Source organism: Elephas maximus, chromosome 1 (assembly GCF_024166365.1).
Source record: "Elephas maximus indicus isolate mEleMax1 chromosome 1, mEleMax1 primary haplotype, whole genome shotgun sequence".
NCBI classification, from domain to species: Eukaryota; Metazoa; Chordata; class Mammalia; order Proboscidea; family Elephantidae; genus Elephas; species Elephas maximus.
In genome coordinates, this window is record NC_064819.1 from 97,131,734 (window position 1) to 97,154,341 (window position 22,608).

Below are 22,608 nucleotides of genomic sequence, written 5' to 3' on the forward strand. Positions count from 1 at the left end.
CCGGTGATGGAGGGCGGGACGGCTCGGAGACCGCTGGAGCCGCCAATCCAGAGACGGCAGTGTGGGCGGGGCGAAGACCAGGGTGGCCAGGATTGCAGGATCTACCTCACAGCGGCAGGGGGCAGCCGAGGGCTACGCAGTCGGGGGAGGAGGGCAGTCAGGGAGGAGCGAGGCGGGATGCGAGCGGCTTCCCGGCGTCCCCCGGGGCCGGCAAGGGTCCTGGCCTGAAGCCCCGTGCTCTGGAGCCCCGGTCAGCGGCAGAGGCCGTCGTCCGCTGTCTTGTGTAAGTGGCTTCCGTCTCGCTCACTTCTTTCGTTGGAGCCCAAGGACAGGAACAAGCCCCGCTCTAACGCTTAACCTAGGCGGCTGGACCCTGCCCGGGACCCACAAGCCTCCATTAGTTTTTGTTGAACCCTCCAGGCTTCCCAGTTCTGGGCCTTCGACTGTGCTCCGTGGAGAGTCGCCTGAGCTGGGTCAGCGCCTGCCTAGCCGTTGGCGCTCAGGCCCATGCACCCTCTCAGCGCCTCAGTCTTAACGTCTGTAAAAGAGGCTGTTGTGAGGATTAAATGATGACATGGGTGAAGAGCCTGACACATACTATGCCCTGAATGTTAACTCCCCCCTGTTCACCTCTTTCTGGTTTGGGGGGCACAATGGAGCCGCGGGAAGAGGTCCCCTTGGGTCCCAGGTAACTTGCTAAATATGTAAGCTTAGGCCAAAGCTTTTGCGATCTGATAAAATAACACACACTTATTGGGAAAGAATGAATTAAGACTGGAGGATTATATTAATGTTAATATCCTGTAGTTTTGCATCAGTATTGGGGGAAGCCAGGCAGAGTGTATAAGGAATTTCTGTCATTTCTTACAGTGTGGATCCAGTTACCTGTGTGTGTGCGTTTATGGTTTTGTACCATCCCCTTCTCATCCAAAATCACATGCTTGCCATATTGCTTTTCGAAAATGTAACTCTTGATGGAGTCTACCTGTGTTATCTAATTCTCACCTCAGGTAAACATTACCCATAATCTAGTTGAGAAAACCAAAGACTCTGGCAGGTGATCAGAGTGTCCAAGAACATAGATGTTCTGGCAGCTGACTAGGCTTAGAGGCCCTCCTTGGTCTGTAGGGGGTGCTGCGGATACAAAGATGACCTGGCTTGTCCTATCCTACCAGAGGAAACTTTGGCGCATATATGAGGAGCTGGGAGCCAGACCCTGTCCACCAGAGGCAGCTAGTGGCATGGCCTTGGGTGAGCCACTTTGTCTGGTCAGGTGGCCCCCGTTTCCTCAGGCCCTTCAGAAGAAGGCTGGATGAGGGCAGGTTTGGTGCAGAGGCTGCCCAACTGGAGACCAGGGGCCAGAAAGGAAGTTTGGCCTCTTTTCTTCAGACATTACCATCTGACTGGGGTGGGTATCAGGGATGGAAGGAAAGAAATGAGAGAAATGCCTGGGTCTGGAGGTTCCAGGTTGAGTCTCCTGGTACACTCAGGGCTTTGAGTCTGGAGACTAGGAGACCACCCACCCTAGGCTCCTGTCAGAGCTGAGGGCATTGGAAGGAGACTACTGCCCCAGGCAGAGCCTGCCTTGCCTTGCGGGGTCGTGGGGGACAAGTGAGCGTATTCAGAACCCAGGGTTCCTTGGCCTCCCACACAACTAGCTTTAGTCTCCATCTGCAGGCCTTCTGACCACAAACCTCAGGGCCCCTCTAGGAGCATGCCAGTGGTTAAGATGGCTAGGCCGGTGTGTGAAAACGGTCTGGGTCTCAAGGTCAGAGACTCAGCATGCTTTTACTTCCTTTACTCCCAGGATAGAACATCTGTGAGCTAGGTGGAGCAGCTTACAAACAAGTAAGCTGAGGCCCTGAGCAATGTGAAGACTTCCCAAAGCACTTGGCTTGATCACCAAGGGCAGGTCTGAGCAAGATGCCAAGTGGGTCTCTTCCTGGACAGCTCTGTTGACAGCTATTCTAGGGCTGCATTTGAGACCTGATTTCTTCCTGTGATGAGGCTTTGGATCCCACGAGCGTTCCCTCCTAATCCCCCGCCCAAGTCCAGCTGGGGAACGCTTAAGCCCTCTCTGCCCTCTTCATGCAGCCACCACCTCATGAAAGGGAGCACTAAGGTGGGACTGTGTGATGCAGTGAATTACTTAATATGGCTCTTCTAACCATAGTTTTGGTAAGTCGCACCAAGTGACTGTGTGGGACTATGCAGACAAGGTGCTTGTGGCCCACCAAGGAGATTGGATAGCTTGCTAAGAATGTAAATAAGGTACATGGCACCCTTGTGGGGGTAGGACTGTGCAAATAAGGTGTATGAAACTCTAACGAGGGGATTGGTCAATTTTGCCATCCTGCTAGCCTTAAAATGAGCCATCCCAGAGGCAGGAAGGGAGGCTCTCAACATCACCAAGAAAGAAGAGCCAGGTGTGGAGTGCATCCTTTGGACCTGGGATCCCTGTGCTGAGAACCTCCTAGATCCAGGAGGAGCTGTAACATGGAAGACAACAAGAGATGGTAGGAATCAGGAGACTGGTACGAGATGGCTGCGCTGGGGCTTCCCAGCTCATGGAGAAAGCTGAGCGCCTTCAGGCATGAGGCTTACTGGTGGAGTGGGGTGCCTCTGGTCACTTATCAGCAGAGCTACAAGAGCTTTGTAACACTTGCCTGAGCAGGGCAAAGGCTGGGCTGAGGGACCAGGAGGCTGAGGGGTCAGAGAGACGTGCCTGTGGGCATGGGCGAAAAGAGGCCGTCCTGATCAAAGAACTATATCCGAGTGTTCCCGAACCTGAATTGTAACCTGTTACTTCCCTGATAAACCCCATAACTGTGAGTATGGTCTCTGAGTTTGGTGTGGCCATTGCAGTAAATTATTGAATCCAGCAGAGAAGTAGAGAGTGCCGTAAGAGGGTTGGCTGGTGTTAGAATTGGTAAAAAGGGGAGAGGGAGGAGGCATGTCTGACCTGAGTCAAAGGAATCAGTCTTAGGGTGCTGATCTTGATTCTCCTTCCTCCTTGTGAAGTTAGAGGAGGTCAGATGCCACCCCGCCACACCATTTTTATAGGCTGAGACTGCACTGTGTCCATCTTCGAGTTTTGACTGTCCCCTTATCCATGCTGCTGAGGTTAGTGCCTGAGCTTGTGTATCCACTAATGCCTCATTCATCCTCATCTCTTCATCCTTCAAATCTACCTAATGAATCACAAAATCAAGACCTGAAAGTATCAAACTTTTTAAGTAACTACATACCAGGACAAAGCTCAAGAAGGTGTATAGGAATACAAAAATATCCAGCCCTCAACAAGATAAAATGCACAATGTCTGGCATCCAAGAAAAAAAATAGCCAGGCTTGCGAAGAGGCAGGAAAACACAACTTATGTGAGGAGAGTGATCATTCAATTGAAACTGACATAGATGTAAAACTAGTAGAGAAGGATATTAAAACAATTATGACTGTATTTCATATGTTCAAAAAATTTAGTAGAGACATGGAACATATAAAAAAGACCCAAAGTGAACTTCTAGAGATGAAATTATAATGTTGGAGATGAAAAATACACTGGATGGGATTAATGGCAGATATTGCAGAAGAGAAGTGAAATTGAAGGCACAGCAAAAGAAAACATCCAAAGTGAAACACAGAGAGAAAAAAAGAACATTCCCCTCCCCCCCCCGCCACCAAAAATAGATGAAAAGAGCCATCAGTGAGATGTGGAACAACTTCAAGTGGCCTAATATGTAGGTAGAGGTCTAGAAGGAAAGGTGAGATAGAGTGGAACAGAAAAAAAAAAAAAAAAAAAAACTCAAATAAACATGGCCAAAATTTTCGTAGACTTAATTAAAACTACAAACCCACAGGTCCTGAATACACAACAAACCCAAAGCACAAGAAACACAAAGAAAACTATCCTAAGGCACACCATAATCAAATTGCTCAAAATCAGTGATAAGAAGATCTTCCAAAAATGTTTATGTACAGAGGAACAAAATTAAAGATGACATCAGATTTATCATCCGAAACAATCCAAATGGAGCAACATCTTTAAAGTACTGAACTAAAAAAAATGTCAATCTAGACAGTCTTGCAAAATTATCTTTCAAAAACAAAGGTGGAATAAAGATGTTTTAAGATATAAAAAACTGAAAGAATTCATCACCAGCAGATCTGCAGTACAAGAAATGTTAAACCAAGTCCTTCAGGTAGAAAGAAAATGGTATCAGGTGGGAATATGGATCTGTCTAAAGGAATGAAGAACAGTGGAAAAGGTAACTACATGAGGAAATGTATCATTTTTTTAAAATTACTTAACTCTTTAAAAGATAATTGACTGTTTAAAGAAACATAACAACAATGTATTGTGGGGTTTATAACATTTCAAAGTAAAATGCATGACACCGGTAGCATAAGGGCTGGGAAAGAAATGGACATAAAGTACTGTAAGGTTCATATATATGAGGTAGTAGAATATAATTGGAAGGTAGACTGTGATAAGTTAAAGATACACACTATAAACCCTAAAACAACTACTAAAAAAAAAGTTTATAGCTAATAAGCCAAAAAAGGAGACAAATGAAATAATAAAAAATACTTGATTAATCTAAAAGAGGGCAGAAAAAGAGGAAAAAGGGAACCAAGAACAGATGGGACAACTAGAAAAAAATAGGATGATAAACTGAAAACTGTATCAATAACCACATTAAATGTAAGTGGTCTAAATATTCCAGTTAAAAAGTAGAGACTGTCAGAGTAGATAAAAAGGCAAGACTCAATGCCTTAGTTTGCTAGTGCTGATGTAACAAATACCAAAAGTGGGTGGTTTTAAAAAACAGAATTTATTTTCCTACAGTTTTGGAAGCTAGAAGTCTGAATTCAGGGCACCAGCTCTAGGAGAATGCTCTTTCCCCTCCCTGGGGAAAGATCTTTTTTCAGTTACTGTAGACCTAGAAACTGAAGTTTCCTAGAGAAGGATTTCTCGATGTCACAGTCTTGAGGAAGAATTCCTTCTCTAGGAAACCTCAGTTTTTGCTCGTAAGGCCTTCAACTAAGCGGATGAGGCCAGCCCACATTATCAAGTCTAATCTCCTTTACTTACAGTCAGCTGACTCTAGATGTTAATGACATCAACAAAATACCTTCAGAGCAACATCTAAACTAGTGTTTGATCAAACAACTGGACACCATAGTCTAGCCAAGTTGACACATAAAATTAACCATCACAGAAGGAAAAAGATACACCATGCCTACACTAGTCAAAAAAAGGCTGGAAGGGCTATGATATCAGACAAAGTTGATTTCAGAGTAGAGAATATTACCAGGGATAAAGAAGGTCATTTCATACTTACAAAGGAGTTAGTTAATGAAGGATGTAACAGTCTTAAATGTTCATGCACCTAAAAAGAGAGCTTCAAAATATATGAAGCAAAATTTGATAGAACTAAGAGGAAAAACAGACAAATCCCAATTGTATTCAGAAGACTTCAATAACTGATCAAACAAGTAGGCAGAAAACTAGGCAGACGATAATAGACGTGAACAACACTGTGAGGAATTGGTTTTTGTCCCCCCCAAAGGATATGTTAAGTCCTAACCTCCAGTACCTATGAATGTGGACTTATTTGGAAACAGCATCTTTGCAGATGTAATGAGTTAATATGAGGTTATACTGGAGTTGTTAACTGCCATCAAGTTGGCCCCTGACTCACGGTGATCCCATGCACAACAGAATGAAATGCTGTCCAGTTCTGTGCCATCCCCAGGATTGGTGCAGACTGGACTGTTGTGATCTATAGGGTTTTTATTGACTGATTTCTGGAAGTGGATCACCAGGCCTTTCTTCCTAGTCAGTCTGGAAGCTCCGGTTGAAACCTGTTCAGCATCATAACGACATACAAACCTTTACTGACAGACCCTAATCCAATATGATTGGTGCTCTTATTAAAAGAAAAGAGACACAGAGGCAGGTGCAGGAGGAAAACAGAGGCAGAGGTTGGCATTACACTGCCACAAGCCAAGGAATGCCTAGGGCCACCAGAAGTTAGAAGAGGCAAGGAAGGATTCATCTCCTAGAGCCTTCAGAGAAAGCATGGCCTTGCCAAACTTCTAGCTGCCAGAACTGAAAGAATAAATTTCAGGTTGTTTTATGCCACCCAGCTTTTGGTAAGCTGTTAACAGCAGCCCTAGGAAATGCTATCAACCAAACTGACCTGACTGACATTTATACAACATTTCACGTAACAATAGCAGAATACGTATTCTTTTCAAGTGTACACACAGCATTTAACAAGACGGACATATTCTGGGCCATAACATAAGTCTCAATAAATTAAAAAGGATTCAAGTCATACAAAGTATGTTCTCAGACTACAATGGAATTAAGTTAGAAATCAGTAACAGAACCTTGGAAAATTCCCAAATACTTGGAAACTGAGTAACACACTTCTGGATCAAAGAAGAAATTAAAAAAAAAATTTTTTTTTGAATGCAAAATGAAAACACAGTGTATCAGAACTTGTGAGATGTCTCTAAAAGAGACATCTAAGAGAGAGATTATAGCACTAAATGCCTCTATTATTTTTTTAAAAAAAGGTCTCAAATCAATGATCTCAGTTTCTACCTTAAACTAGAAAAAGAGCAAATTAAAACCAAAGGAACCAAAAGAAAGGAAATAACAAAGATCAATTCAGAAGCCAATGAAATAGAAAAATAGAGAAAATCAATAAAACCAAAAGCTTGATTAAAAAAAGAATCAACAAAAAATTGATAAACCTCTAATTAGGCTGATCAGGGAAAAAAGAGAAGGCACAAAGCACCAATATTAGAAATGAGAGAGAGAGCGTCACTACAGATTCTACAGATAATACAATAATACTATAAGGGAATACTAGGAACAATTTTATGCCAATAAATTCAATAACTTAGATAAAATGGAGAAATACAAAAAACACACATTACCAAAGTGCACTTAAGAAATAGATAATCTGAATGGTCCTAAATGTATTCAAGAAATGAAAGCAATTAACCTTCTCATCAAGAAAATTTCAGCCCTGATTGCTTCACTGGTAGATTCTAACAAATACTTAATGAAAGAAATAATATCAAGAAATGATACACAAACTAATAATAACTAATAAAATAATATGGAGAGATAACACAAAAACACTTGCAAAAAACTGCATAGAAGGTCTACTCCTGGCTCCTTCTATGAAGGCTGTATTATTCGATACCAAAACCAGACAAAGACAAGGAAACTACAGACTGATACCCCTCGTGAACACAGATGCAAACATTCTAAATAAAATTTTAGTAAATCAAATAATATATTAAAAGGATAATTCAGCATGAGCAAGTGGGGTTTATCCCGGGATTTCAGGGTTGGTTTAATATTTTAAAAACAATGTAACTGATCCTTTTAACACATTAAAAAGGAAAAATTGCATGATCATATCAGTAGATGTAGAAAAATCCAACATTCGTTTCTTATAAAAATCTTAGCAAACAAAGAACAGAAGAGAACCTCCTCAATTTCATAAAGGGCATCTATGAAAAATCTGGTAAGGCTGAATGCTCTCCACCTAAGATGAGGCTAAGACAAGGATGTCTGCATTCACCACTGCTATTTAATGTTGTAGAGGTTCTAGCCAGTGCAATCAGGCAAGAAAAAGAAAAGGAATCCAGATTGGCAAGAAAACTAAAACTGTCTTTATCTGTAGACAACATGATGTCTATGTAGAGAATTCAATGGAATCTACAAAAAAGTATAATCAGTCCACTCAACTTCTTTAGATCAGGTTCTCCCTAAGTAAAAGAAAGTCCCATTGACTCCTTCATCTTCCACCTGTAAATATTTCCTAACTGCCCCAAACTTAGCTTCCCTTGTCTGGCCCAGGCACAGACCTCACAGGAAGTGACCAGCCTCCTATTAGGTCCTGCCCCAGGCCTGGAACAGTGCACAGGATCCTGGACTGAGAGAGAAAGAGTAGCAGGAATTAGGGGTTTCCTCCACCTGAAAAAGCACTCCCCTAAGTTAAGGCGGGATGAGAAAGCTGGCAAAGGGGCCTCGGAGGAGAGGCTTCCAAGAGGTGTTTGTTCTAAATCGTCAGCGGGTACCGTACTGGCTGAACATCATCTGTAGCTCCATCTGCTCCAAAGTTCCTCCCCAAGCTCCTGAGGGCAGCTCACAGGGCAGAAACCACCAGGGGTGCAGCATTATTGAGCCTCTTCCTGTATTTGCTTCCAGGTTTGGGGGAAAGTGAAAGAGTATGTGTGTGTTTTTTGTGTAAGGTGGTGGTGAGGAGAGGACAGGGTGACACTGGGCATACATTCCCCCTTGTGCTGTGGACAAAATTCCATTTGCTTCCTTGCTTCCTCCAATCCACATTTCCTGAGTACCTGCTTGGCACCACTTTCCTAGATACCAAGGAAAGAGTGAGCAGTCTTTTCCTGGCCTTCAGAAGGTACCTTTGTTAGAGAAACATATCCTGGGGGACACAGAGCTCAGCCTGGGGTGGGGGCATCTCAAGGAAGGACATAGCACATGTGATTCTATGATGGTTTGCAATGCATTTGAAGAACTGCAAAAAGTCCCATGAGGCCAGGAGAAAAGAAGGGCAGGGCAGGTGGCAAGAAATGAATCTAGATAAGATAATCCAGTGGTCCCACCCTGTCTGAAGCAAGGGAGAATGAAGAAAACCAAAGACACAAGGGAAAGATTAGTCCAAAGGACTAATGGACCATAACTACATCAACCTCCACCAGACTGAGTCCAGTACAACTAGATGGTGCCCAGCTACCACCACCAACTGCTCTGACAGGGATCAGAATAGAGGGGCCCAGACAGAGCTGGAGATAAATGTAGAACAAAATTCTAACTCACAAAAAAAGACCAGACTTACTGGTCTGACAGAGACTGGAGAAAAACCAAGAGTATGGCTGCTGACACCCTTTTAACTCAATAATTAAGTCACTCCTGAGTTTTCCCCTTCAGCCAAAGATTAGACAGGCCCATAAAATAAAACAAGACTAAATGGGCACACAACCCGGGGGGCAAGGACAAGAAGGCAGGAGGGGACAGGAAAGCTGCTAATGGGGAACCCAAAGTTGAGAAGGGGAGAATGTTGACACGTTTTAGGGTTGGCAGCCAATGTCATAAAACAGTATGTGTATTGTTTAATGAGAAACTAATTTGTTTTGTAAACCTTCATCCAGAGCACAAAGTATTATTGGAAAAAAAAAATGAATCTAGAGAGGGAGGCAGGGACCAGGTCACGAAAGTATTGAGTACTAATTTTAAGGAGTTGAACTTTACCCTGAAAGCTTGAGCTTAACAGTGAAGTTGTTTAGGCAGGAGAATGACCTGCTTAGATCTGTGCTTGAGAAATATCTTTCTGGTAGTGCTGTGGAGGGCTCAAAGGGATGGGGAGGAGCAGCCTCCTCAGGAGACCACAGCCTGACCCAGGCTAGAAATCCTGATGATGGCTGGCACTCCAGTGATGGCTGTGCGAACAGAGAGGAGGCAATGGACTGAGGTTTTAAAGATGAGGGGATGGCTTGAATGAGGGAGAGAGGAGTTAAAAATTCTGGCTTAGGTCATTGACACTGTTTAACAGAATAACATCAACTGTCAGCTCACAGGTCCTGAAGCCATGGATGAGCTTACCAGGAGGAGGTAGATACTAAGAAACACTGTAGACTGTGGTTGGGCTCTGCAAATACCACATCTAGCAGGAAAGCATAGAAGTCCACTTGGAAGACAGAGAAAAGGAAGTCATGGAGATAGGACAGGAACCAGAAGTATTGCCAGGGACAACACGGAGGGAGGGAGAGGTCAGCGGAGAAGTCAGATGGCAACAGACAAGTGGCCTGTGGACTTGTCAACATGGTGGCCACTAACCATCGATGGGCAGCACTGGGGCTCAGCGGAGGGGGACATGAACCCATGGTGACCCCAATCTGCAGTGTCTTTTTCTGAATAGGTTCAACTCTCACACAGGGGGGATAGGAATGGATGGATTGATTTAAGGCTGGAATTCTGCAGGGAGACTGCAGTGGAAGGACATGAGTACAAGAAAGATGGGGTCACTAATGAATAAGTGACGAAGTGAGGGACTCAGGGTTTAGACCATGGGGACTAGATGCAGAGTAGTTTGGTGGCCAGAGTGGGCTAGACGCAGGTTTTTTTTTTTATCATCAACCATTTAAAAAAGGATGTTTCATGCCAACAGAGACAGAAGCTATTTACAGTATGGCCAGAGATCTGTAATCTTCACTCAGGCTTCCAAATTCAAATGCTGGTGAAAAATCCCTTCTCCCTCTCTCCCTGTTTCCAGATCTCTAAAATAAGAGGGTGGGACTAGATGATCCCTGAACTCCCTCCAGCTTTTCCACACAATGATTCACTGCTGTTGTCTTATTTGTATCCTCTTCACACCCAACTAAACATAGGGACACCCATACACGCTCAATCATCATCAGTGGCCAACCTGTTGCCTGAGGGGTGGTGTGAAAGCACGTGGAAGTCCTTCCCTCTGCCTCCCCAGCAGCCTCTCCTGTGAGGACCAGATGCAAATCCAGACCTCATTCACCACCCACTTAACCTCCAGTCTCTACCTGCCCTGGTCCATCTTACACTCCAAAGTGACTAGGGGACAGTACCGCTGAGTGGGTGGCAGTCAGACCCATCAGTTTGTGACCTTGGAGATGTTACTTTTATATGATTCATTTTTCATCTTTGTGAGTTTCACGTACGGCGTGAAGTAGGGATCTAATTTTATTTTTTCCACTTGGCTATTCAATTGTCTTTACAATTGAAGTACCCATCATGCCTCACTTATGTGCATGTCTCCTCTGGCTCTTACCAAGCTCCTCTGTATGTAAACCCAATGCCGTCAAGTTGATTCTGACTCGTAGCGACCTGACCCTCCATATGTAGAGGTCTTTTTTTACCCCCCTCTACCCCTATTCTATTCTATTACCTAGTTATTTCTATTTAGTGATCCCTGTTTATCACACTGTTTTCATTAAAAAAAAAAAAAATACTATAGATTTATTCTAAGTCATGATACTGATAGGACAGAGGACTTCTCTCATTTTTCAAAATTGTCTTGGACATCCTTGGAACTTATAATTTTTAGAATTAGTTTGCCAAGTTCTTTTAAAAAAGTACTTCCCTACAACTGCATTTACTTTACCATAAAATGTTGATGATGACATCATCTGTACTTCGTAGGACTGCAAAGATTAAATGTACAGCACTGAACACAGTGCCTGGCATTAAGACCTGGAACACAAGGGCACTCAGTAGATACAATGATCATCTTTCAAAAATGTCCAGCCTGATGCAGTCACTGCTGTTTTAAAACCTTTGTTGGCTTCCCAGTCTTGCGGAGTAAAGTTCAGGCTTAGCCTGCCAAGCTACCTGACCCCAGTTTACCTTTCCTGTGGCACCTCCTCCTGCCCCCCTCGCTGCCCGCTGTCCCTATCATGTTGCAGCCCCAGTGCTCCATGTCCCAAGCACAGTGCCCTGCCCTCATGCATGCTGTCCCCACAACTCAGGGGATCCCCTCAGATGAGGCCTCCTGGGGGAAGACCTCCCTGACCTTGCTGGGAGAGTCACCTGCCCTCTTGGCCTTCTTTTATGGATCTTTCACTCTGTACTGGGATTCTGTGTGTCTGCTGTGGCTTGTCTTCTTTAATGAACTTAGCACAACACCTGGCCTTCCTCAGACAGGTGTTCCAGCTGCCATGTAATGATCACACCCCAATGCAGGCATTACATATACCTTTCAAGGATTTAATACAACAATCCTGCAAGGTACCTCTCTCCCCCACCAAAAAGGAGAGAGGAGAGATGGTAACTTGTCTAAGATCTGTTTGTCCAAAGCTGAGCTGAGACCTGAGGCCTGCTCTAATCCAGCACGCACACCTTCTATTACAGCAGGTAGCCTTTCAAATGAATGCTTGTCCTTCTACCCTTTTCCAAATCTCTTACCTCCATCCCATCCTTCTGTGGTCCTCCCGCCTGAGCTCTCTCCAACACCACCCCCAGGATGTCATCTCTCCTGTTTAATGCCATCTATCACCCAAGCAGGTGCCTCCGTGAGGACTGTGTGTACTGAGTTTAGCACACTGCTGGTATGCAGGGCACGGAGCCTCATGTTGAGTCCTCAGATGCTGAGACGTTAGTTGGGCGTCACAAGACCAAGGAGATAAACCCTTTGCACCTCAAATCTGTCTGAAATCCAGAAAGCAAACAATGCCATGGTTTATAACACCAGGCTTTCTTTGGCAAGATTATCAGGTCTTCAGGGAGGATGGGAGACAGCCTGACTGGGGAATAAGCAGGCATTCTGTCAACTCAATCTAGCTCAATGGCCAGAGCTGCCATGGGCCTGTCAACACAGGGCGGAGGAACCACAATGTATGCCAGTACACCGCCCCCGGTGCTGGCTCCAGCAACAGTGGCGCTGCAGCAGTATCCCTCAGGCTAATTTCCTCTCATCACCCATGCTCAAAGTTTTGGGGGCCTCTTTAGATTTTCTGTCTCTCGCTCTAGGCACAAGATCTGTGTGTAGGCTGCTGGGAGACCAAACTGCAACAATACCAATATTTGCAGTTAACCTCTGAGAATGAAATGAAGAACGATCAACATGTAGTAAATGTGATGATCATCTGTAAAATGGCCCACAATGATCAGACATGGTAGGTGAAGGGGAAATTTCTGGAACATCCAAATTCCAACTAGAGGTGTCCAGCTGGTGGCTTTGTGAGCGTATCACTTGTATCAGCATCTGTAAGCTCATAACCTCTGCACATGTACTGAATCTGGCAGAAGAATGCTTTGATAGAGGAAGGAGGTGTGGTCAGCATGGGATAGGCAAAGGAAGCCCACAGAGTTAGAATTTTAGGGGGGATAGCTACCCTGACCAGTTGATAGGAAATCTGCCCAGTGGTGGAATAAAATCAGGCTATTATTGCGGAGTAACCAACTTTCTGCCCATTTGTGGTTAGCCACCTAGATAGCTGGTGCACTAACTAGATGACTTGGTTTGACATTTATCATTACATAAGTGAGCAAACTGCCATCTAGACATACACACCTCAGTCTCCTGTAAGTTAGGTTAATGTCAATCTTGCCCTGGAAGTGACCCCCTGGGTGTGCTAACCACCACCAACTTGCTGGGCTTACAAAGTCTAACCAGTGGTGATACCATGAGTCACATCCCAGAGAGGCCAGGTTGCCTCTGGTTGGACAGTTTTTCTGTGACACACTGTTTACTCTTGCTCTAGACCCCCATCCCTTTGCTCCCAGGCCCACTCCTCTCCAACATCCTGCTGACTGCTCCTCAAACATGGCTGATGTTACAAGACTACTCTCCTCAAGAACGCTTCACATGCATAAAGTGAAACTCCTCAGCCTGGCTTCTGTGGTCTTCCATAACTTGGCCTCATCATACTTTATTTTTCATTATAGCTCAAAATGCTCTTCATTCTGTCCTTAGGCCAGGGGGCTTACTTAATGCTGCTCTCCTACTGACAACACCCTGCTTGTTCTCCTGCCTTTCTAAACCGTGAAATCCTACCTCCACACAGCGCCAAAAGAATGGTTTCCGCTGACACCTAACTCCACCATGCTGACTACTGCTCCGACACAGGAAAGCAGCTTCTTGCTCTGCTGCCTTGTTGTCCCTGATGTGGCTCACCTCTTCTTCCCATGTGCTCCTTTCAGACGGCCCCTAGCAGGCCCCCAATAATGCCTCCCTAGCTGAGGGGAGCAGGCCCTGTCCCCAGCACCAGGGTCTCTCTTCTTGCAGGGCTGGCAAGAAGAAACAACACCGATTCTCACTGCCTGCCACAGGTTTCTCCACCTCATTCTTCACGGGCATTCTCTAAACAACAAATTTTCATTGGGGCCACCCTTGACCCCTGGGCAACTTCCAAGGACCCAGAAAGGAGGGTGCTGAAATCAAAAGAGGAATGATGCGAAGGACTCAAGAAAAACCTCTGCAAAGAAGAGACGACACTAACAGGGATGTGTGTGAAATACTGGTTTTTATTGGTTGGCACAAGATTACAACCTACAATCCAATGCCCTTCCCTCCCACACAGCTCAAATGGAAAGAAACTGATTAACACATAGAAAGGAACTGTACACTCACAGGTTTAAGCATTTGTTTTTACAAAAAGGGGTGGGATATGGGGATGGTAGAATTTTAGGGGTAGTACCAAAGCTCTGTCTAGACCACAGAAGGAGAGTGTCTGTCCTCTGATTGTTGCTGGCACCACATAAGGGGACGCTTTAGTACAGAAGGGGAATGGTTACACATGGCCAGTCTGCTGTCAAAGGGGGGAAAGTAGGACTCGCATCTGCTGTGCACATGTCTCAGACACAAACTGGGGCTGGACCCAGTTTCCCTTTCATTTCTGCCTCCTCCACAACCTGATTGTACCACTGCCGCTGGTAAAAAACAAGCCTGCACCCATGGGAAAGAGGGGTGTGAAGGAAGCCCAGACACCTTCCTTGAGAAAAGCAAAGGGGAAAACTCAGTTTCCTTCTGCCTTCTCTGGACCAAATCCCATTCCCCCTCAGTTCCTGAGAGCACTGTGAGGTCCTCCTTACAAGTACTGCGAAGTCGCTCGGGAAGAGGCCAGGCCTGGGCAGACAGGGCAGAAAGGAAAGCGCGATTTTCCATGCAGTACCAAGTAAGATTGTTTTAGAAACAAAGGAAAAAACTGAAAACACCACCATGCGCCCTTGGGTTTCAAAATTTCTAAGTCCCAGAGCACCTCCGGATTGGGGGTGGGGGCAATACTACTCCAAAACTCCTGTTTCCTAAGCCCAGCACCAGGTCGAAAGAACTTTAAGGAACACCACCTCCTTCCCTCCAAGTGCCATTCCTTGGATTCCTCAGTTTTGTTGAGCTCAACCAGGGTTATTCCTGCCACCCTCTGCTCCAAGGATGACTCTGCCTGTTGGTCGTTCCATTTCCTACCCTTTCTACAAATACAAAACACTCCCTAAACAGTGATCCATACACTTTGTCTCTGTTGGCCAAGGGACTAGGTGACCTAACGGGAAGGCCAAGTTGTTTGCCTTTCTGAGTGGTCCTGATGGAAAGAACAGTAGCAGAGTTCTAGGGGATCAGAGCAATTGCGTTTGAGCCACTGTGTGATACCCAGGAGTCTGGTCTCTGGGTGTGCGGGCCTCCTGCTCTATCTCAGTTCTGGAATCATTATTAGACTTGGCCAGTTCAGCCTCAGCTAAAATGTAGGAACACGAGGGGGAAGGGACAAGAATTCTTGTTCTTTAGAACTAAAGTTAAACTCAATATATCTTGGCTGCTTTGCCTCAATCCAAGGGAAGCGGGCGGGGGGCGGGGGGGAGTTCCCTGGAAACACTTTTGAACTTGGCCAAAAGGGAGACGGTATCTGGGTGGTACGCCTGTGACATGGGAGGAAGCACAGCTAGTTCTTCTCTTTTAAAACTGGAATGGTCTCAGGAATATTAACCCTCTGATGCTGATGGCAGATGGAGTGGAGGTGATCATAGTGAGGAAACCTCTTAAAAAACCTTTATGCTGTTTGGAGACCATACCTTGCAACTGAGCAAACAGAGCTGCTGCCTCATTTCCTCCTCAGAGCCCATCCCCTGCCAAGGTCAGTGCAGAGGATGGAAGACAAGGCCCTTGAAATAAAGGCTGGGTTGTCAGGAGCAAAGTATGAAGATGCTACTCATGGGCTGCCACTTCACTTCCTCTCTCTGCTACACTTGACTAGGTGAGAGATGCTTGCTTCACATGGATATCACTTTCATTTTAAAACAGCTCCCAGCATCCTCAAATGCACTTGACCTAAGCCCATGGCAAACTGGTAGCTGTCTTTCTTTAGATGCACTAACGGAAATTTGACTTTCTAGTTAAATTTCTAGTCACCCACCCTTTCTTTGATTATAAACCAGTTTGAAAGTTTTTAGACCATGGAACAAGAAAACAGATCTGGCATTTATAAAACTGTACCACACCCTGAATTTCTTTCACAACTGAGTGGACCAATTACTCTTCTACCCACTAATGCCACAATGCCACCCTATGTCACTGGGCCCTGGGCTCCCTATGTATCTGCACCCTGAACAACACGTCTATGACCATCTTCTGAGTGAGGTTCTCAGAGGCTGAACAACATATCTGAAGCAAATTAGGTTTTGATGTGGAGAGGTGTCCCCTTGGAAAATTCTGAGGACACATGCTCATAGTCATGTGAGAAGAGGTGAAAGGGTAGGCTCCTATCAGTGAGCTGTAGCTTAGATGCCTGTCATCTCCCTTCTCAACTCCTTCATGTTCCTGGGAAGAATACAAACCTCTTGCTCACTAAGCAAAGACCCTCTAAGGCTTCCCTTCTCTTCAGTGCTTTGGAAGTTCTCCAAGACCTAACTTCCAGTCTGCTCCGTGCGCAGGCTGTGTGGGCAGCAGACCCATCCGCTCCTCTACCTGAGTGTCTCTATAATCAGCCTGTACTTTCCCTGGCACAAGTCATCTCTGTTACGCTGCTGTGTAAGTAACTAAAACTATGTTACTGGATCATTTATTATTGACACATTTTCTCCATAACAAATAGTGGTTCAAAGACCAAGGTTTAACCCTGGAAAGCTTTTTGTCGAGAAAATTAAGAGGCGAAAGAGGTTACATAGCTCTGCCAATGCTTTAGGTAGTATCAATTCAGCGTGAAAATGCTCAGGAAGACAGGCTCACATCAGGATTACTTTTTGGAGGGGTTTACGGGCAACCTTAACTGGTAAAATGATTTCCTGAAGGTGAGAGACTTTACCCAGCACTACAGAAAGGGAAGTATAGTCTTAAGGCCCAGCATTTGGACTGATGCATCTTGCTTTTTCCCCCCCAGGAGTTCCAAAGACTTAAGATTTTGATGGAAGTGCCTGGCTGGAACCTCAAGCCCAGAAGAGCTATTTTCCTGTATTGTTGAGCTGTCCGCTGAAAGGTACAACCCACAGGTAACGTTCATCAGTGGGAAGCAAGGTGGCAGATGATTATTTGGGAACTAGCATTTATGTCCCCCGACTCACTGATTAATAGAATTCCTCATTTGGTTTGGCCGGGGTGGTGATGACTCTAGCAAAATGACAATGACTGCTGCTGTGTTTCTATCATTTAAAGCCTGTCTCTAGAGGCTTAAATGCTTTTTTTGGTGTTTTACCGGTAAGTCAAGTAAGTTTTGGGGTTATGATTTGAGAATACAAGCCAAAGGAAGCGTCAAGTAATTAAACTGATTGCTCGAGGAACAGAAACAATGACTCTCTCCACCTTCTAGATATTAATCTTGCTTTTTTGGCTCAAAGCACTTTCTTCTTCAGCAGAATTCTTCCAGGTCTGCTGAATTCTGAGTTAAGGTGCCTTTCCTTTGAGCTCCCCTTCCCAGGTGGACTGTTTCATTTTCTAAGACAAGCGCAAATAATATAAACAAAGCTGCAGGGGAAAGACATGCCTCTTCCTTAGAAAGTTTCCTATTGCAGAGACAGCCAAAATCATGTGACTGCCAGCCTCTGCGCAGGAGTATGCCTGAGTCAAAATCAAACTGGAGTCTCGCTCCCCCCCTTTTTTAAATTAATTTTGAAGGGGACCAGGAGGACAAACTACTTGATTAATCTAAAGGTTAAGAGGTATCATTTTCTTAGATGTCCTGAGTAGGCCTCGCATATCCCTTGTCTTTATCAGCTAAAGACAAGGAAGAGTTTCTGGGTCTAACAGTCAAAGTCTGAAGCTGCCCTTTTAGAGGCAGGGCGGGAGGCTGGTGGCCTGAAAGGAGGGTCGGCCTAGAATCTCCAGGTTCCCAGGACCTGTGGTGACCTCAAGCAACTCGATGCAAGGGAAACAGTTATTTTTTAAGGATGGCTAAAAATTCTCCCAATCTGCAATTTTTATCTTAAAATCCCAAATATCTAACTCCTTTGGGTGACATTTAAAGTGACATGGAAAACAAACACTTGTCTGCCAGAGCAGCTACAATGGCAGCACAGAGTGAGGCTTCCCTCAGCTGTCCTGGATGGTGAGGTCTCTGTCCACAATGCTCACCCCAGAGCACAGTCTGACTCTAGGGTGCTTTTCTGTCTACTCTCAGGGAGATGGGTGCCTCCCAGTGCCCTGGGGAACTAGGTTCCATCTCAGCAGGGATCAAAAGAAACGACTGCTACCTCCAATGGGCGATGTGAACTGTAGAGCCTCAGGTCTGACCTGCCTTAAAAATGGGAACTAGAAGAAGAACTCCTTGGATTATTTAGTCACCATTAAATAATCTACCCGTCACCCCCACAGCTGCTTGAGCTAACTGTCCTGCACGTCTCCTATTTTTTGTAAAGATGTGGATTATTTTCTTTAGTGCAGACGAGACTAGAATGGACTTATGTTATCGATTATAGCCAACTCTCATTTCTCTTAAAACAAAAATCTCCACTGTGGAAACTTCTCCAGACATTTCCAACATTTCTAAATCTACTCTCAACTAGGGCAGGCTAAAAGAATATTTGAGAAATATTAAAATCACACAATTGTGGCAAAAATCACTGTGGTTATCATATCCTTTTTGTGAGCTACAAAAGTGAATGTGGCTCAGGCTACACTGTTTTTTAAAAAGCTGAGGTGGGAGGAACAACAAAGGCGTTAATCCAGCACTAGGTGGAAATGGCGAATCTGTAAACTACCACATGTGAAACCCAGGCTTCGCAGGAGAGACACTGCTTCTGGTTCAGGAGGTTTAGAAGGAGCTTCCAATTAGCGCTGTACGTGGAGAAGAGAAAGGAGGAGAAGGAGTAGCGGTTTTGCAGGGAACTTTTTTTCTTCTTTTAAAAGCCACAAAGGATGACTTTTTTTCTTCTAAGCAAAGTCTTAAGAGACTTTATGTGGGCTGACTCCTAATATCAAAACAGTAAATCTTTCTTTGCCATGAAGGAACTTAACTATATAGCAACATATTTACAAAACTAATGCAAAACACTCCCAGAGGGCTGTGACTCCACTCTGCTCCCCAGAGGCTGGGAGAGGCAAGGCCTCAAGTGCCTCATGGTTCCATGGGGACTGCGCAGTGCAATGCAGAAGGCGGAAATCCTGCGGCAACATCACCCTCTAGGCCTTCTGCGACCTACTAGAGGGCGACCCTCCCACACCTTTGATCCCTCCAGATGCCCTCGGCTCAGATTTAGCAGTGAGTGAGCCCTCTGCATGCAGCGCAGATGGGGCGGTGAACACTTGTGAAAACAAAACAAAACACAGTCGACTCATTAACTGTTCCACCCTGTTATGTTTGCTGTGTGAAAAATCAAGGCTACTGTTTCACAGGTTGCAATGTTCTGGAAGATTACAGAAAAATCTCTCATTCTTGTGCGTGCGCGCACACACGCACACACGCACACACACACACACACACACAAGTTCTGGTCCAAGAAAAGATTACAACTTCACTGCTGTTTCCCCAATGGCTGCAACTGATAAACTAAAAATGAATTAAAAAAGAAATCATTTCTATCTTCCTCTCTCCAGAGTATGACAGACTCTGATTGGACACTCCAGTAATAAGCAGAATTTAAGACATGCAAATTCACTGTGATCAAGAGACGATATACCTGCCCTAAATACTGGAACCTGTTTTCATCAAGCCTAAATGAGGCGAGTACTGGCAGAGTTAATGGCAAAGAAATATTCTGTAATATTCTATAATTAGGGTAATTCTGTGCTTTCTTTTGTTTCTCCACGCTTTCTTTGAGGGGGGAGATAGAAGTGATTGCAATCGCAGGTCTAACCAGTCTACCACAATAGGAATGTGACTGCACACCAGTAAAAAGTGCCATGATATTCAGAACCCCGGTGCTCCTCAGAATCCCAGTGTGACAGAAAACAGCACCAGTTTCAACAATGCTGGTGTCGGACAAAGCCTCCTTTTGTCAGTTACCAAAGCATCAGTGCAATCTCTCCAGTTAACTGCACTAACAGGATTTATTCACGTCACTGAAAACTACTTTCTTGGCACAGTTCACCTTCCTGACCCTAAGACGTCATCAGCCATCAAAACTGGACTTTTGGAGTAGTATACTGTTAAACCAGCCCAGTAGAAACATATTCAGATCATTCAAGAATGCACAAATTACTATTGACACTGCAGGTCCCTTTTCAGGAGGAGTGACTGACTGTCTTCCTGCAAAGTAATTTCAATCCATACCATATATAGAGTTTATTTGGAAGAATGTGTTTTTCACTTAGTTAAATTTATTTTATTTATCTTTTTATTTGGACAGAACCTTAGAATGCTCTAAGTCAGGCAACAAGAAGCAGTATGTTTGTTTTTAAGTTAAGACATGTGAACAGTGAGTTGGCATTTAGTGTCAAATACCCTGGTGCTATTTCTGAGCACTGGGACCCTTACTTGGAGATGTGATTCCTTTCCCAGAGGTAGGACGGTAAGCTAAGGAAATGGCCAACACTGCTTTTCAGTGCTGTGTTTGAAGACTAGGAGAGAGGATGCACACAGACTACGCAACACAATTTAGTTCACTAACTCGTGACCCCAAAAACTATGAACACTAAATGACAGCTCTACCAGATATATACATTTCTTTTAGTGGGAGGGAAGAGCAAAAGCTTTTGGAAGTACAAGTATTTATTAGAATTTTCAAATAAAGAGAACTATGATTTTAATTTCACATCTTGGCTATGTTTTGACAAAGGAGATGCCACTAAGAGTACAGTGACATACTCTTGTCCCAAGCCAGGGATCAATCAGTGCCCTCCTCCAATCCATCCCACCCCACTCCCACCCCCTACAATCTAAAGACCCCTTTCTGCTTACTTCCCAACTAAACAACACAACTGGCAAATGAAACCAGCATAAAACTTGTATCAAAAACCAACAAGGGAATCTCTGCAGTGAGCCAATGCATGACATAGCTGTTCTAGTAAATGACTAAGCATCCTCTCATAGCACTTCTCAGCAGAAGATGGACCTTTCAGATCCCAGTGGGAGACAAAGTTTCGTATTTCTGAGCATGCTCCATGGTGCAATTACAAGTGCTGCAACATTACAAAGACAAGCAAACACCTGAATGTCCCCCCTGTGCACTTTTCAGGAACTTAGCATGGTTACCCAATACGGAGACAGGGCTGCACAGCTGCACTTGCAAAATACAGTCAGATGCTTTAGAGCACAAAGACAATATCCAGTTCAGCACTGTATAAGGCATATATGGACAAGAAGAGAGGCTGTGGTCGGCAATTGAGTAGCATTATGGAAGAAATTCTAAACCAGCAGGATAGAAACGGTGCTTGATGCTCCAGTTCTTTAGATGATAATTCCAAGAATCCAGTTCAAATCCCTATAGTCAACACATAGGGCAGACTTCAATTTCTATCACTGTTTCTCTGGATCTGGGATGAGGCCATTTATTTGCTCCTGGCTTGGTAATAAAAAAGAAAATAGGTCTCTTCCTGTTTCCTTCTTGGCGTGGAAACACAGCTTAGAGAAGAGAAGGCCATGAGTCCTGGGAGGGCTATGAAAGTAGCTAAACTCTTCCCATATAGATCACTACAGTCAATGCTTGGGAATAGAGAGGACAGGAAAACTTGCCTAGCCAAAATATGTTTAAAAACCAAAAAGCAAATTAATTGCGAGGCTCCTTTTCAGAAATACCCCGAATAAAGGGGGAAAGAGAAAAATAACTCTGAAAAATTAAAGTTAAATTCTTCTTTCTAAAAGTCATTTATTTACATATTATATGCCCAGTATATAATGTGTAGATAAATGTAGCCTACAGTGAAAATGACCAACCTACTGGACTGAAACATTACATTATAGGACAAATTCTTGAAAAGTTTTCTCTGACACTGGTATCTTTAAAAAAAAAAAAAAAAAAAATTTAGAAATCAAAGAAAAATGTCTGGCCAGGGCTGGGATAAGACAAATAGCAACACTTCAGAATCCAAGGCAGAGGGAAGGCTGTTTGCCTCTCCTCAGAGGATTACAGGGTGTTTAAAGGGAAGGACGGATCATGCACCAAAAGTACTTTACAAATGACATACCCCACCCCCACCCCCTCAATAAAAAGAGAAGAAAAAGCCCCACCACTTAACACCAAACAGCAACATTATCAATAACCCTTTCTCTGCTGCCCATCATGCCTTATTTGAAAAAGGAGGCCTGTGAGGAGAGGTGAAAGAGCAAGAGTGAGAGGGAAGATCTGCACTTCAGTCTAGTTTCCAATTTCCATTTCTCTTACAGGAAGTCTTCAGTCATCTGATGCCGGGCATCGAGCTCTGAGCAGAAACCGAGTATGTGGTGGCCACAACCGGGGTGCCGTTATTGGCCGAGTAGCCTTGCCTCAATGTTTCAAAATATGATGCCTGCACGGGTTTGTGATACTGCAGCACTTTTATGGCATCTTCTATTTTAAACCATTCCCTCTTCCTTCCTGTGGAGGCAGAGTGAAAAGAAATTAAGTACAAGAGAAGGTTTCTGATCCTATGACTTGAGAAAACATAGAAAAAAAAATTAAAACAATGATTCTCAACATTTTTTAAAATAGATTTTTTCCTTCTTTTCTTATAAAAGTAATACAA

The 22,608-nt window shown here is 44.3% G+C and overlaps 1 protein-coding gene and 1 long non-coding RNA gene across 3 annotated transcripts in view; one reads left to right on the forward strand and one right to left on the reverse strand.

Annotated features, from left to right (window-relative positions):
• The first annotated feature begins 157 nt into the window (after positions 1-157).
• On the forward strand, positions 158-22,351 carry LOC126079423 (uncharacterized). 2 transcript variants are annotated; one of them, XR_007518210.1, is made up of 3 exons: positions 158-283; positions 16,895-17,003; positions 22,271-22,351. It is a non-coding gene; the product is annotated as an uncharacterized LOC126079423 (long non-coding RNA). The 2 variants fall into 2 exon arrangements; XR_007518211.1 differs by lacking the exon at positions 22,271-22,351 and adding an exon at positions 19,543-20,663.
• NUDT3 (nudix hydrolase 3) overlaps positions 22,282-22,608 on the reverse strand; it is an 89,704-nt gene continuing 89,377 nt past the window's right edge. Inside the window, exon 5 of the mRNA XM_049890395.1 lies at positions 22,282-22,460. Coding sequence (XP_049746352.1) covers positions 22,282-22,460 — 179 coding nt within the window. The remainder of the gene's footprint in view (positions 22,461-22,608) is intronic.